Source organism: Macaca nemestrina, chromosome 4 (genome assembly GCF_043159975.1).
Source record: "Macaca nemestrina isolate mMacNem1 chromosome 4, mMacNem.hap1, whole genome shotgun sequence".
Lineage (NCBI taxonomy): Eukaryota > Metazoa > Chordata > Mammalia > Primates > Cercopithecidae > Macaca > Macaca nemestrina.
In genome coordinates, this window is record NC_092128.1 from 74,859,360 (window position 1) to 74,872,524 (window position 13,165).

General features: G+C 38.8%; 1 protein-coding gene across 19 annotated transcripts in view; it reads left to right on the forward strand.

Moving 5' to 3' along the window:
* The window catches only part of LOC105475534 (protein phosphatase 1 regulatory subunit 9A), a 391,847-nt gene extending 379,249 nt beyond the window's left edge, over positions 1–12,598 (forward strand). For 4 of the 19 annotated variants that reach the window (XM_011730875.3, XM_071094851.1, XM_071094852.1 and 1 more), the window contains 5 exons: positions 3,512–3,710; positions 5,696–5,815; positions 6,617–6,640; positions 8,039–8,221; positions 9,593–12,598. In XM_011730875.3, the coding sequence (XP_011729177.1) occupies positions 3,512–3,710; positions 5,696–5,815; positions 6,617–6,640; positions 8,039–8,221; positions 9,593–9,805 (739 nt within the window). In that variant the 3' untranslated portion in view covers positions 9,806–12,598. Of the gene's footprint in view, positions 1–3,511; positions 3,825–5,695; positions 5,816–6,616; positions 6,641–8,038; positions 8,222–9,592 lie in introns of those variants that run through there. The other 15 variants (XM_071094850.1, XM_011730872.3, XM_071094849.1 and 12 more) reach the window with 10 other exon arrangements.
* Positions 12,599–13,165: the final 567 nt, after the last annotated feature.

The following is a 13,165-nucleotide window of genomic DNA, read 5'->3' on the forward strand; positions in this document are numbered from 1 at the left end:
TCCTAGAAGTGACTTATGATTCTCTTTTTTCCAAAAATGATAGCAAGCCATTAAATTACAGCTAAAAAAGAAGGTGAAGGGAATATAGACTATTTACCTATTTTGATCCTCTGGAAAAATTATTGTCAGATTCATCAAGAGTTCATTTCTGCCAATCTCGATTTTGGGGAGAAAGGAAGGTGAAAAGGAAAGAAAAGGAAGGAGGGAAGAAAGGAAGGGAGGGAGGGAGGGAGGGAGGGAGGGAGGGAGGGAGGGAGGGAAGGAAGGAAGGAAGGAAGGAAGGAAGGAAGGAAGGAAGGAAGGAAGGAAGGAAGGAAGGAAGGAAGGAGAAAGGGAGGAAACAAATAAGGAAAGAAGGAGTTTGTGTTATTCCTAATGGATTTATCCACAAAGTGAAATAGACTATAATAATGATCAACATAGAATAACTGCTCCCAAACCCTTTCTGATTCTATTGTGGGCCCAAGAGTTCAATTTATTCAGAAGGAAATTGACATTTATTTTAGAAAGTATGTCTGCTAAACTGATAGATCTGTAATTTTAAAGTAAAAATTTCCTTTTTCAAATGAATGTTCTCTAGGTCCAAGAAATGAAAGCATACCACTCGCTGTTCAGTTCTTTAAGGATACTTGCAAGTACTCAGGGATTATATCAGTTCATGGAGTTTTAAAATCACAGATATACACAGAGGAATGAGAGATACAGGATACAGCTTCAGCAGGGACACAGCCAAGCCTCTTAGGAAACTGAAAAATATTCTTCAAAAGATCCATGAATCTGGTGGTTTGCCACTGTGGAGACATAGGTGTCTTCTCAGAAGTGGCCTCTCATTGCCTTCTTCCTGGCTCTTCCTCCTTCCTGTCTATTAACTTGGTTTGCAAAGCTGGGGAAAGAAAGCCTCTGGGTATCACCAGAGGCCCAGCTTCCATGATCTCCTTCACCACACATGTAAGAACCACATGGCCTCAAGACCCTCAGTGCTGGATACATGGGTCCATGTGGACTTATTAGTCTTGAATATTTTTCTGACAGTGAAAACGTTGTTGTGAAAGAGTTTAATTAGATGTGACCTTCAGATTTTTTTTTCAAATGTTGCTTGGACAGGATGTGGACTACCAAAAGTCCTTTTCAAATAAAGCAACAGAATGACCACAAGTAGAAAACAATTCTTATTTTCTCCCTATTTGTTTTTAAAGATAATAGTGATTGTTGTAAAAACATTGTTACAAAGGCTGTACACTGGGAGTAGGACAAGATTGTCATGCTGTCATTAATCATGGCCTATTTATAAACTTTAAAACAACATCCATATATTTAAGCACTACTATACTTTATTGCAATTGTGGATGAAACTCTTAAAAATTCTCTTGATTCAGAAATCTATAACCAGAGGGGATAACGATCATCAGGTCCAGTTCTTCCTCAGAGATACCCAATTATAAGAGTATGGGGCTGCAGAGAAAATATTTGTATGTTTCTGCACAGCTAGAGCTTTCTAGGCATTTTTACTAGAATGTGGAATCTAAGCTAAAAAAACAAGCCTCGGAAAATAAATTATGAGGCCGAGTGTGGTGATTCACACCTGTAATCCTAGCACTTTGGGAGGCCAAGGCAGGAGTTCAATAGCATAATAAACCCCTATCTCTACAAAAAATAAAAAAGTTAGCCAGGCACGATGGCGCATACCTGTAAGTCCTAGCTACTCTGGAAGCTGAGGTGTGAAGATTGCTTGAGCCCAGGAGGTTGAGGCTGCAGGGAGCCTTGATTGTGCCATTGCACTCTAGCCTGGGTGACAGAGCGAGACCCTGTCTCAAAAAAAAAAAAAAAAAAAGAGAAAACAGAAGTTGAATTGTGAGCGCGTAGATAGTGAGAACTCCAGAGAGGTTTACCTCGGCAGAGGTGATGTGGTGACATTTAAGGAGGCTGAGTGGAAGAGGGGGATGAGACCAGCTACATGGAGACATTCCCAGAGTTATGAAGATGGAGCCACTGGTCATATCTTTCCCTAGAGACACATGTTTACATCCCAAATGGTCAGAGCCCAAGATCCTTCCCAAGTTCAATTTACACTAAGGAGATCAGATTTCTGCCTCCACCCTCCCCAGAGGCTGCAGAGGGAACAGCTTTCCCTCTCCTATATAATCATCCAGATTCATATTTTTGGAATGCCTCACCTAGAGTGTAGACCATGTGTAGGGATGACATCTGGTTCTCCCAGCATGCTGATCTCAATATTTTATCAGAACCTCACTGACTTCTTCATTCTCTTTAGTTATCAGTCTTATAATCCCTTTACATTTTTACCTTGCTTTACAGTTTACAAGATGCTTTTACATTCATGTCCCATTTGATTCTCACAATAATACTTGGAAATAAATGGGAATTGTTAGGTGTTATACTATTTATATAAACTGGAAATACATTTCAAAATATATTTGAAATGAAATGTAAGAAGACTGAAATTCAGTATACATGTGGTGGGACAGAAGTTGTCTGGCTGTGGTGTTCAGGCACTTTTAACTGAAAGGGAATCTGTTTTGTCGTGATATCAGCAGCTATCAAATAATAGGCATTCCATCAAATGGCAAGGCTGACCTCTTCCAAGATGCACAAACTGCTGCCCATTCCTACTTTGGTTTCTGATAGTTATTTTTTTCTCTTAACCAAAAGATAATTACAGATACGAAAGAACCTACATTAAGACAAAAAAATCTGTTTTCAAACTGTGTTCCTCAAATGCCTTTGAATCCTTTAAATGTTAAACAGTAAACATAGACCTTTGACAGTTTTTGAAGCACTTTCACATATTATCTCATTTAATTCTTAACAAACACAATGAGATACATAAAAATATCCACCTTTTACAGATGGAGAACTAAAGGCCAAGAGAAGGCCTGAGACCACGTACTTAGGAGGTGGTGAACCCTGGCCCTCCAAGTGGGAGATGAGGACTTCAGATCTCCTACTCCTCCTACGAAAAGGCACTAAAATTCTGGTGAAAAACCAATAAACTGTGTATTCTACCTAAAGCATTATGAACCCTGAAATTTCAAAATCATTTAAATATATCATTTTCTTAAGTCTCAGACCCTTGGGAACACAAGTCCAGTGGAAGACAGGAAAGAATACTGCTTATGAGCTAATGTCCCTAGCTGTGAGGCATGTCACCCAGATAAAGGAAATGCTGTGGTGATTAACCTAATAGCAGTTCCTGAAAGACTGTGCCCCTCCCTGATTATAATTCATCCACATACACTTATTAGGCACATTTTATAAAAATTCACCATGGCAATAACAATATGAAAATGTTGATCGTTGTCACAGAATCCATTTAGAGGCAAAAAGATAACTATGAAGATTAGTGTCGTATTCAAAAGTGCAAAATTTTTACTCTGTTGAGTAGAACAGTGTCTCAAATTCTTACTTCAAACTATATTCAGAGTCCTTTGGTTCAGTAAGTCTTTTATCTGCCCTTTCTTTATCTAACACACCCATTCTTTTCACAAAACAGGATCTTCAGAGGCAGACTGGAAAACTGGACACCCAAGCCACGTTCAGCAGCTCAGACCTCCACTCGTTCCCCTTGCATGCCTTTTTCATGGTTTAATGACAGCCGGAAAGGATCCTATTCCTTCAGGAACCTGCCTGCACCTACAAGTTCCCTTCAGCCTTCTCCTGAGACTCTAATTTCAGATAAAAAGGGGTCTAAGGTAGAAAACACATGGATTACAAAAGCAAACAAGAGAAACCCAAATCCCTCCTCTTCTTCAATCTTTGGAAGGCATTCTCAACTTATGTCTGTAGTCTGGATCCAAGAAACCAATGTAATAACACTGCAATAAACAATGCATGGTATTTCTTGTGTGGGGAAAAGAAAGCCTCATTTAACCATCACCTTCTTTAATACTGTTTCATTCTAGATTGTACGTTACTCTTTGATTTGCCTATCTTTTCACATATTGCTATTTAATCTCAGTTTGACAGTTAAGCCATGCTGGGAAGGATGCATTTGAATCATAGAACAGAGTGATATATCTGTTTACCCAGTATTCTACTTTAAATTTCATTACTAAACTATTTCACTGTGCTTCAAGATTTACTGAAAAGCAAATAAATTTGAGACTGAATATGTGCTCAGTACATCTAAGTGAAACTCTTTAAAACAAACCAATACTGACATAGCACCCTTACTTATTTCCTCTTTTAATATCAAACTTCTATGTTGAACAACTGCTGTATAATTCTATCACCAAAGTTCTTTAACAGAATTAGGAAATATATGCATGGGTGTTACTCGTTTTTAAATGCATGATGGTTATTTCCAGCATGACACTGCAAACCTTATCTAACATTTTGTTGAAACACATATGGTGGCTAACTTTCACACGTTGTTTGGTCTCCTTTTATCTGTGTTCGCTTTTCTTTCTCAAACAGAAACATGTGGTTAATGTTACTTGAATTTAATTCTTTTCAGTTTCAATTTAAATCTTTTCAACAGCTCAAAGGGTTTTGACTGGGGTACCAAATGGTAATGTTCATGTTAAATGTCCTGCTGCTTAAATGTTCTGCTGGCCTAGCTCGGTGTGCTCTAACCTAGACTTCTTTTCTGAAGTTTTAGCAAACTTTGGAGTTTGTTCGGTACTGAAGTTTCCAGCCTCTGGCATGGTATTTATTTTTGATAACCAACTAAACCCAATATAAAGGAACCTAGTGGAAAACTAACAGTCCAATTCCTAAGGAAATGGAATAGAAACAAGATGGTGTTGGTCAAGTGCTTAGAGTTCCTGGAAATCCAGCCATTTTAGAATTACTAGCAAAGGAAGTTTTGACAGCAGCACATCACTTTGGTCTTGAAACATTTTCAGTATTGGACCTGAGGCATCTAAATGCTATTCAAAGAATTCCACCATTATCTTGCACTGTAGAGACTCCAGATTTGGTTAAAAATGTTTTTACAAGTGCAGCTACGTAGTCATTGTTGTTTGATTTTCATATCCACTGAACATTTTAATGAAGTTCTGGGGAAGCTTTATACACTCCCACCTTCCCCACCCCCAGGTGATTATTTGGAAACCTGTGTCTGTGCTGTGTGGCAGCCTCCTTGATGCTCTGCTGGTGCTGTGAGAGAGTTGTATTTCAGCATGTAACTACTAGGGTATTGTCAGACTGTGACCTCCCCCAGAACTCATCATCTTGAAGGGTACATCCAGGAGAGGATCTGCCATTTCTCATAGTATTTATCACAGCCAACAATAAGCGATCCTTCCCAGGGGGTGCTCTAGCTACCTTTCTAATATGAATTGCCATCTGTTCCTAATAACTCAGCCTCTCCACACCATCTTGTATTTTTACTTACACTGTTACTCATCACGATTAGGGTCAAAGAAGATAGGCTTATTAATATTATTCCTCTGAGCAGTTGCAGAGGATAATGAATTCTGTACCCTTGAAGAGAGATTGAAGAATCATTTCTCTAAAACATCTATCCTTTCATCACATGAAGAAAGCAGCCAGAATTCCCTCAACCGCACAAGGTGCAGCATTCTCAACCGCTGTCCCGTTAAAGGTCATCACCAAATCATACATGAATTTCTGCTAAGATGGTTTAAAAGAGCCTTTTTAGAACTTGCAGAAACACCTACCTCTTGCTCACTCACTGCACTCATGTAACACTGAGCTTCATTTATTTTTACAGAATTTTACCTTCAATGATGACTTCAGTCCCAGCAGTACCAGTTCAGCAGACCTCAGCGGCTTAGGAGCAGAACCTAAAACACCAGGGCTCTCTCAGTCCTTAGCACTGTCATCAGATGAGGTACTTTCATGGCACTGTGACAGAACTGCTTTGTCAAATGTGACATTTTACCCATGAACCATCACCAGGAAAATGTTTTTAGGGTAGATCTTGCATAGAAATCATCAAGACTGTGGTTTATATTTAATATGAAGTCTTCAGGATTTCTCTCCCTCCCTTTCTCAACATAAAAGCAAAATCTTGTTCTTAAGCTTTCCAGGGGCCCCTTTTACATGTATATGTAAACACACATGATGGGGAGGCTGGGCAGTGCAGAGTTAAACATGGGGGAACAGCTCAGAAATCACATCAAAGTTTACGAATTACTCCTTCCTTTTTTTTCCTTGCCTCCTCCTACAACCACCCTCACTCCAAGATTCTGATACTTTCTCTGACTAGGTTGAGGTCTCTGATTGAGAATCATTGCAGTAGACAGAGATAGTTTTGATAAAGAGGGAAAATAGCATGAGAACCATTTATTTAGAAGCAAGGGTCAAAATTAGTATTACTACAAATTATCAGGAGATAAATGTGCACGAGAGAGTCAGGAAGTGAGGTTTGTGATTTAGTTCCTTGAAAAATGGGGGGAGGACAGAAAGCACCATAAACAAAGATATTTTTGCTCTAAATGTTTGTTCTTACTATTTCTTTGTAACATGATTTTTGATTCATAAAACTTTTTTTTTTTCTCGTAAGCTTTTCTGCCCGTATTCTTCAAGTTTGGTGCAATTTTCGTTTTATTAAAACTATGTACTATGTATGTTGTGTCTCCTGTTTCTGTAACACTTTTCGTCTTGATTCTTTTATCGCTCCCTCGCTCAGAGCCTGGATATGATAGATGACGAGGTGAGCTATCAGTGGGCTGTGTGTGATGGCTTGTGTGCTATTGTTTGAATGTGCTTTTTCTTTCTTTGGAGATGGCTGAAAAATGAGACAATACAAGAATACCTTCCTCTGTAGTGAAGGGTTTCCTTGTGTTAAATAGCTTTACTCTCTGCCCTTGTCATGTCTTAGTTTAAAAGATGTTCCTAAGTTAAGAGAATCTCCGCATTGCACCTCCAGAGTTCCTTGATTTATCTTCCATCACCATTACATTGACATGGTCCATTCTTTTTCCTCCTCTTTGCCTTCATCTCAGCTTACCGCATCCCTTCTTCTGTGTTCCCTTTATGGGTCACCAAGGTGACTCCTGTCTTTCCTCCAAGACCTATCATCACCTTCATCTCCTCTCAGCTTAGTGGGTCTAGGAACCAACCTGTCCTTTTGCACTATTAAAAGGAATATTCTGCAGTGGACAGAGCCAGAAATTTGGAATAAACTCCTAACTGTTGAGCTCTACCACTTACTAACTGTGTGATCTTGAACAGATCACATAGACTTCCTCAGCCTCAGTTTCCTCATTTCTTTTTTTTTTTTTTTTTTTAAGGACAGTCTCACTCTGTTGCCCAGGCTAGAGTGCAGTGGCACAATCTTGGTTCACTGCAACCTCTGCCTCCCAGGTTCAAGCGATTCTCCTGCCTCAGCCTCTTGAATAACTGGGATTACAGGCATGTGCCCCTATACCCAGCTAATTTTTGTATTTTTAGTAGAGAGGGGGTTTCGACATGTTGGCCAGGCTGGTCTCGAACTTCTGGCCTCAAGTGATCCACCCACTTCAGCCTCCCAGAGTGCTGGGATTACAGATGTGAGCTACCGCGCCCAACGTTTCCTCATTTCTTAAAAGTAATTATGGATATTATCTGCCCTACCTTCTTCACAGTTTGCTTGCTGCTCGAATGAAATAATGGTTGTGAAACTTCCCCTAAGAAGGCTTGAGAGCTTAATGCTCTCCTCTCCCAAGTGAAAGATACCTCAGTATTTGTTAATATATTTTTACAAAATTCCAGTGTCTTATTAGAGGATAAGTGATGCATTGCATATAGAGATTTATGAAATATTTATTTTCTACCTCTTATAATCTGTCCAGACTATTTTGATGTAAAAGCTTGCAAAATTAGTGTATTTTCTTCTATATTAAACTTCCTACATTAATAATGCTGCTTTTTTATTATGGGGGAATTTCTAAACTTCCAAAAACATAAGAACATAGAGGTAATAAGTATTTTTTCTACCACCATTAGAACCATTAGCTTTTGGTTTAAACATAAGTGTGGCTCTCATAGGTTAAGAAATTCCTTCTGATAGCATAATATGAGCCATAGTATCTTGGTCCTTTAACAACACTACGTAACATTCCTATCTCAGATCCTTGATGATGGACAGTCTCCCAAACACAGTCAGTGTCAGAATCGGGCCGTTCAGGAATGGAGTGTGCAGCAGGTTTCTCACTGGTTAATGAGCCTAAATCTGGAGCAGTATGTCTCTGAATTCAGTGCCCAAAACATCACTGGAGAGCAGCTCCTGCAGTTGGATGGAAATAAACTTAAGGTAAAGAATTATATGTCTGTGTTAGGTTACCAGGTATAACTTGTATTACTCAAAGCACCTAAAATGTTTTCATTAGATAAGAGCACTCTGCATATCTGAGAGGTAATTCTCATCAACATTCAGCAGAAAGGATGTTGAATTCTTTCTGAGTAGTAAATGAAGTTTCAGAAAGTCCATCAGGGGTTCTAAATTAAATGGTAGGCTGCTGATTAGGAGAGCGAGGGACCCACTCCATTGCTTCCACCTGGCAACACATGGTCCATATATTAACTCTCCTTCCTTCTGATGTAGTGTGAGTTTTAATCATGGCCACTGTGGACTTTTTCATCACGTTAGAATTAAGACCCAGATCCACGACTCTTCTTTTCCTTGTTCATTTCTCCTTCACCTCCACTCTTCCTTACACACCACTCCCAAACTGGGATGATGTTTTCCCCAGAAGTTTTTTTCTCCAAGTATGTACACACATCTTCCCTCCCCTCCATGGCACTTTCATTTCCACTTGTCCAGTCCATCCCCCTTAGAGACCAAGGTGGCATCCATTCCTTTGGGAAAGGGAGAAAGGAGCTTACAGCCAACTCCATGTAACCCCAAGCTCCATGCCCCCGCCTCAGCCCCCTGCTGGGCTGACGGGCAGATGAGTATCTCTTGACAGTCTTGAAAAGGTTAGAGATCAATCAATAGCTTGTGAATATGAAGGCCCCATTGACAAGGCTGTCCCTGTTGGGGAGATAGATAGATGCATCCTGCTGTTGATTCTGAAGGTCACGAAACATTTAAAGTACATAAGCAACTCCCCTTATTCTGAATTCTAAGTTCATCGAGCAACCTCCTCATTATAATCAAGCTTCCTTTATAGGTCTACCTACAGGGAAAGAATGGTTAGTCATGCTGACACGAGCATTCTGGCCCCAAAGACACTTTTGGTTCTCATTGTAATGAAAACATTGGCAGAAAGGAAGCTGTTTCAATTCTTCTTGCCCTTCTTGGAGCCCTCTGTGACAGCAGGTGTTCACTCCTATGCTTTGAAAATATTGATGAGTTTAGCAATACCTTTACCTATAAATGTCTACAGCCTAAAGGTCGGAGAAGTAGAATTGTGCCTTTTTTCCATTCATTCACCCATTAATTACTAATTTGGAAAGCATTTAATTAATGAGCTTTAGGGTATACTTTGCAAGGGACTTCAAAGAACAAAAGAAAAAGGGTAGCCCCCAGTGTGTTAATTTTTAACAAATGTAATTAGCTCTTCCTCTTTTCTTATCTCTTTTATGTTTGAATTAGTTTACAAACTTGAACATATGGTATATTAACATCATCAGAGGGCTCACTGGTTTTCAAATTCAGTTTGTGTGTGTGTTTCCTTCTTAGGCTCTTGGAATGACAGCATCCCAGGACCGAGCAGTGGTCAAAAAGAAACTCAAGGAAATGAAGATGTCTCTAGAGAAGGCTCGGAAGGCCCAAGAGAAAATGGAAAAACAAAGAGAAAAGCTAAGGAGAAAGGAACAAGAGCAAATGCAGAGGAAGTCCAAAAAGACAGAAAAGATGACGTCAACTGCAGCCGACGGTGCTGGTGAGCAGTAACACATACCCTCTTACTGAAGATGGAGATTATCCAAGAGAAGTCCCCACCTCTTCCTGCCCTGCTCTCCTCCAGAGGATGAAGAAGAAACTAAATGATAAGGGTAATGCGGCTCTAGGCCGGCTGAGGAACCGTGTGTTGAATAACTGCATTTTCTGCAATAGAAGGCACTCTTAATTTTAACTACTGACATAGTCCCAAGCCACCTTTGATTTATTAACAAACCAGACATTTCATTTAAGTAGCTGTGTTTTGCTCTTCTCTAACTTAGCAACATCTTGTGTTGTGTTGGGTGTGTTTTGTCACTTGGAGAACTAGCTTGACCCCACCCAACAAGAGCATGATACACCCTGGTGTTGTTGATGGAGCACTGTGAATTTTCAGTTTGGGATCCTGAAATGGCAATTGCACTTGTCTGCATGGCAGAGAGCACCCTGCCATGAGATCTGGACCAGTACTTACTTCTAGGGCTGCAAAACCTACTCCAGTGTGTGGGAAAGATTCACTCTTAATTCTGAGTCTGGACAGTAAGACCACCCTGCTGTGGAAACATGGATGCTCTGCTCCATAGTTACCTACTAAGGGAAAAGGCAAGCAAGCCATTCTGCTTGCTAGGCATCAAAAAGAAAGAAAAGAAATTATAGCTATTTGTTAACCACTGAAAAAAGCAAAAGCCTTAAGATTGTGTATGTGAGTATTACCTTAGGTTCTGAGAGTAATATTTATCCTCTAGATATAGCTGAACACGAAAGAAAAAAATCAGACATTAATGCAGCCATGGGATATTGGGATCTGTTGACCTTGCTACTGTTGTGTGTTCAGCATCTCAGCAACACTGGCAAACACAACACAGTTCCCCTTCCCCCCACCCAACCCAAGAAATTGAACAGGAAATTGATTTTTAAGGAAACCACCATTTTCAGGTTTCCTCTCCTGGGGAACATTCTGGCTGGTCTTCAGCCTGTCTATGTCACAATCAGGAACTCATCACATAGTTTCTACTCAAGATTTCCCAGGTGGGCTCAGTTAGTGTTTTAACAAATGTACTTTTAAGAAAAGTAGAAATACCAGTTTGAGGAAATTTAGATTTGAATAATATTCAACTGGAGAACCAATTTTTTTTTTTAGTACAAAGAATGTTCCTATAAAGAAGAACTGTCAGTTAACATTTTAGGGAGATTTTGAATGGTTTTTCTGAGCCATTCCTTTCCATACTTTAAAGATTTCCAATTTTACAGAAAAAGTTTGTTTAGGGCAGTGCATAGGATACACTTTAGTAGTGGAGGAACTTATACTAATTTTAAGCCAGTATTAAGGATTTCTGTATTTCACCAACTAAGTCCTAAGTGCAGGAGACTGGGGCAGAAGAAGGAGAAAATAAACTCGTTTTGAGAAATTTCGTGTGATGAGGGTTTTTTGGGTTTTTGTAGTTTATGCTCATGTATCTGGTTCTCTTTGCTGCATTGACTCTAAACTGAGGTTATCCACTTTCCAAAGGACAAGTTTCAACATAAGACTTGAGGCCACATGAGTTCTTGAACGGTATTTTACTTCTTTTACTTAATGGGAATCTCTGCTCCGTTCCCAGCATCATCGTATCTTCCACTGGAAGTATTTATTCCATATGCAGGGCCTGGGCAAGGCTTTTGAGTGTAACAGATTAAGGGAACTCCCTTATAGCCCCATCTTGTGTTTTAATAACAGTGTGATTTTTTTCTTTAAAAAAATTATTTTTGCTTATCTGAAAATCTGAATTCGGAAATTATCTAAACTAGACATTTTTAATTCTGTTCTACACCCAAGGCCTGTTTTCTTTTCATTGCCAGAGTATTGTCTGTTATGCTTCAGCTGTTTTGTCATTAGGTACAGACCATTCATTCAAGCCTCAGAAATGTTAACATGAAGTAACATTGTGTTTTACAGTTATCAAAGTCACCATTATGTTTTTCTGTCTGTCTTCATTTGGGGTATGATAATGAAACTGCCATATTGGATACTCTATTAATATCTTGAGATGTCTGGTGCTTTGTTATTTATTAACATCATGAGAAATAAGAAGCCACTATTAATGAGCGATAAAATTTGGCAAAATTTTCTAATACTAAAACACTAAATTAGAAAAAATCTAGTAATATTAGTGCTTGCTATTGTAAATTTTTGCCATTTTTGCTTATCTTTGGGAAAAAAGTGACCTGGATCACACTGGAAATTTCACTGTATTCAAGAGTAGAGATAGAAGGATGATTATCTTAAGTTATGTTTACACTTTGGTAATATTTGAAAATGGATGTATATACTGGAAATGTCTATAAGTGTCTTGTTTTTGCACCTAATTTATGATCTATTATATTGCATTTTCTTAAATGTCTTAGAAGTATTTTTCTTTATAACTTTGTTTGTACATTGAATGTTTAGATCAGTGTCCAACTGACAATGTTATAAATCAAATTCTTATTCCTTAAATCATTTGTATTATAGCTATTTTGATTTTTTAGTTAAATTATAGTAATTTTAGTCCTAAATGAGTTCTTTTAGCATTACCACTTAAAACAGATGAAATTGTAAAAGTCACTTGGTTTGATTGCCCCACAAAGCATAAGATATAAACTGATGAAGGGTATGAAAACAAAGTGAAAGACCTCAGATCTTGTGCACATTTTGTTTTCCTATTATTTCTTTTATTGACTGTAGTGCATGATACCTAATCGAGGCTCCAGTGTCTTGCACAATTCCTACTTTAATGCTAGTGGTTTTCACTGTCCTTACAATTTAATACAGAATTGTTACTTCATCAACCTTAAACACTTTGCAGTTTTTTATTATCAGAAAATGAACAAAAAAGGAAATATCTGGATGCTATGAACTGTGTTCCCTAAAGAAGAGCTCAGTATGATTCTAACAATAGCCAAAAGTGTTTTGGGGTATAGGTTATGCTTTGCTGGGAGGGAGTGTGTGGCGAAGAGGCCAAGCTGCAGACAGAAAGCATTGTATGAGCTGTATCTGGGTCAGGGTTTTCCATTAAAGGATGTTAGTTTTATAACAGATTACTTTGTTTAAGACCATCTCCCTTCAAGTAACTCACAGTTTATGTAATACTTATCTCATTCTTTTTTTTTTTTTGCCTGAATCAGGAATTTACTGCAGAATGTTAAGTTAGGGAAGAAACCTCATTTCATCCATTCTAACATTCCTGATGAAGTCCCCCTTTAGTTTCATGACAATAAAGCTGCACTGTGGCTGTCATCCTTTAGCTGGGATTGACATTGATTTCACACCCTCAACATCACACAAACTTTTTTAACCCACAGCAGTTCATGATTGCAGTATGATAGGTGCTGAAGCCAAACTCAGCTTTCAACTGG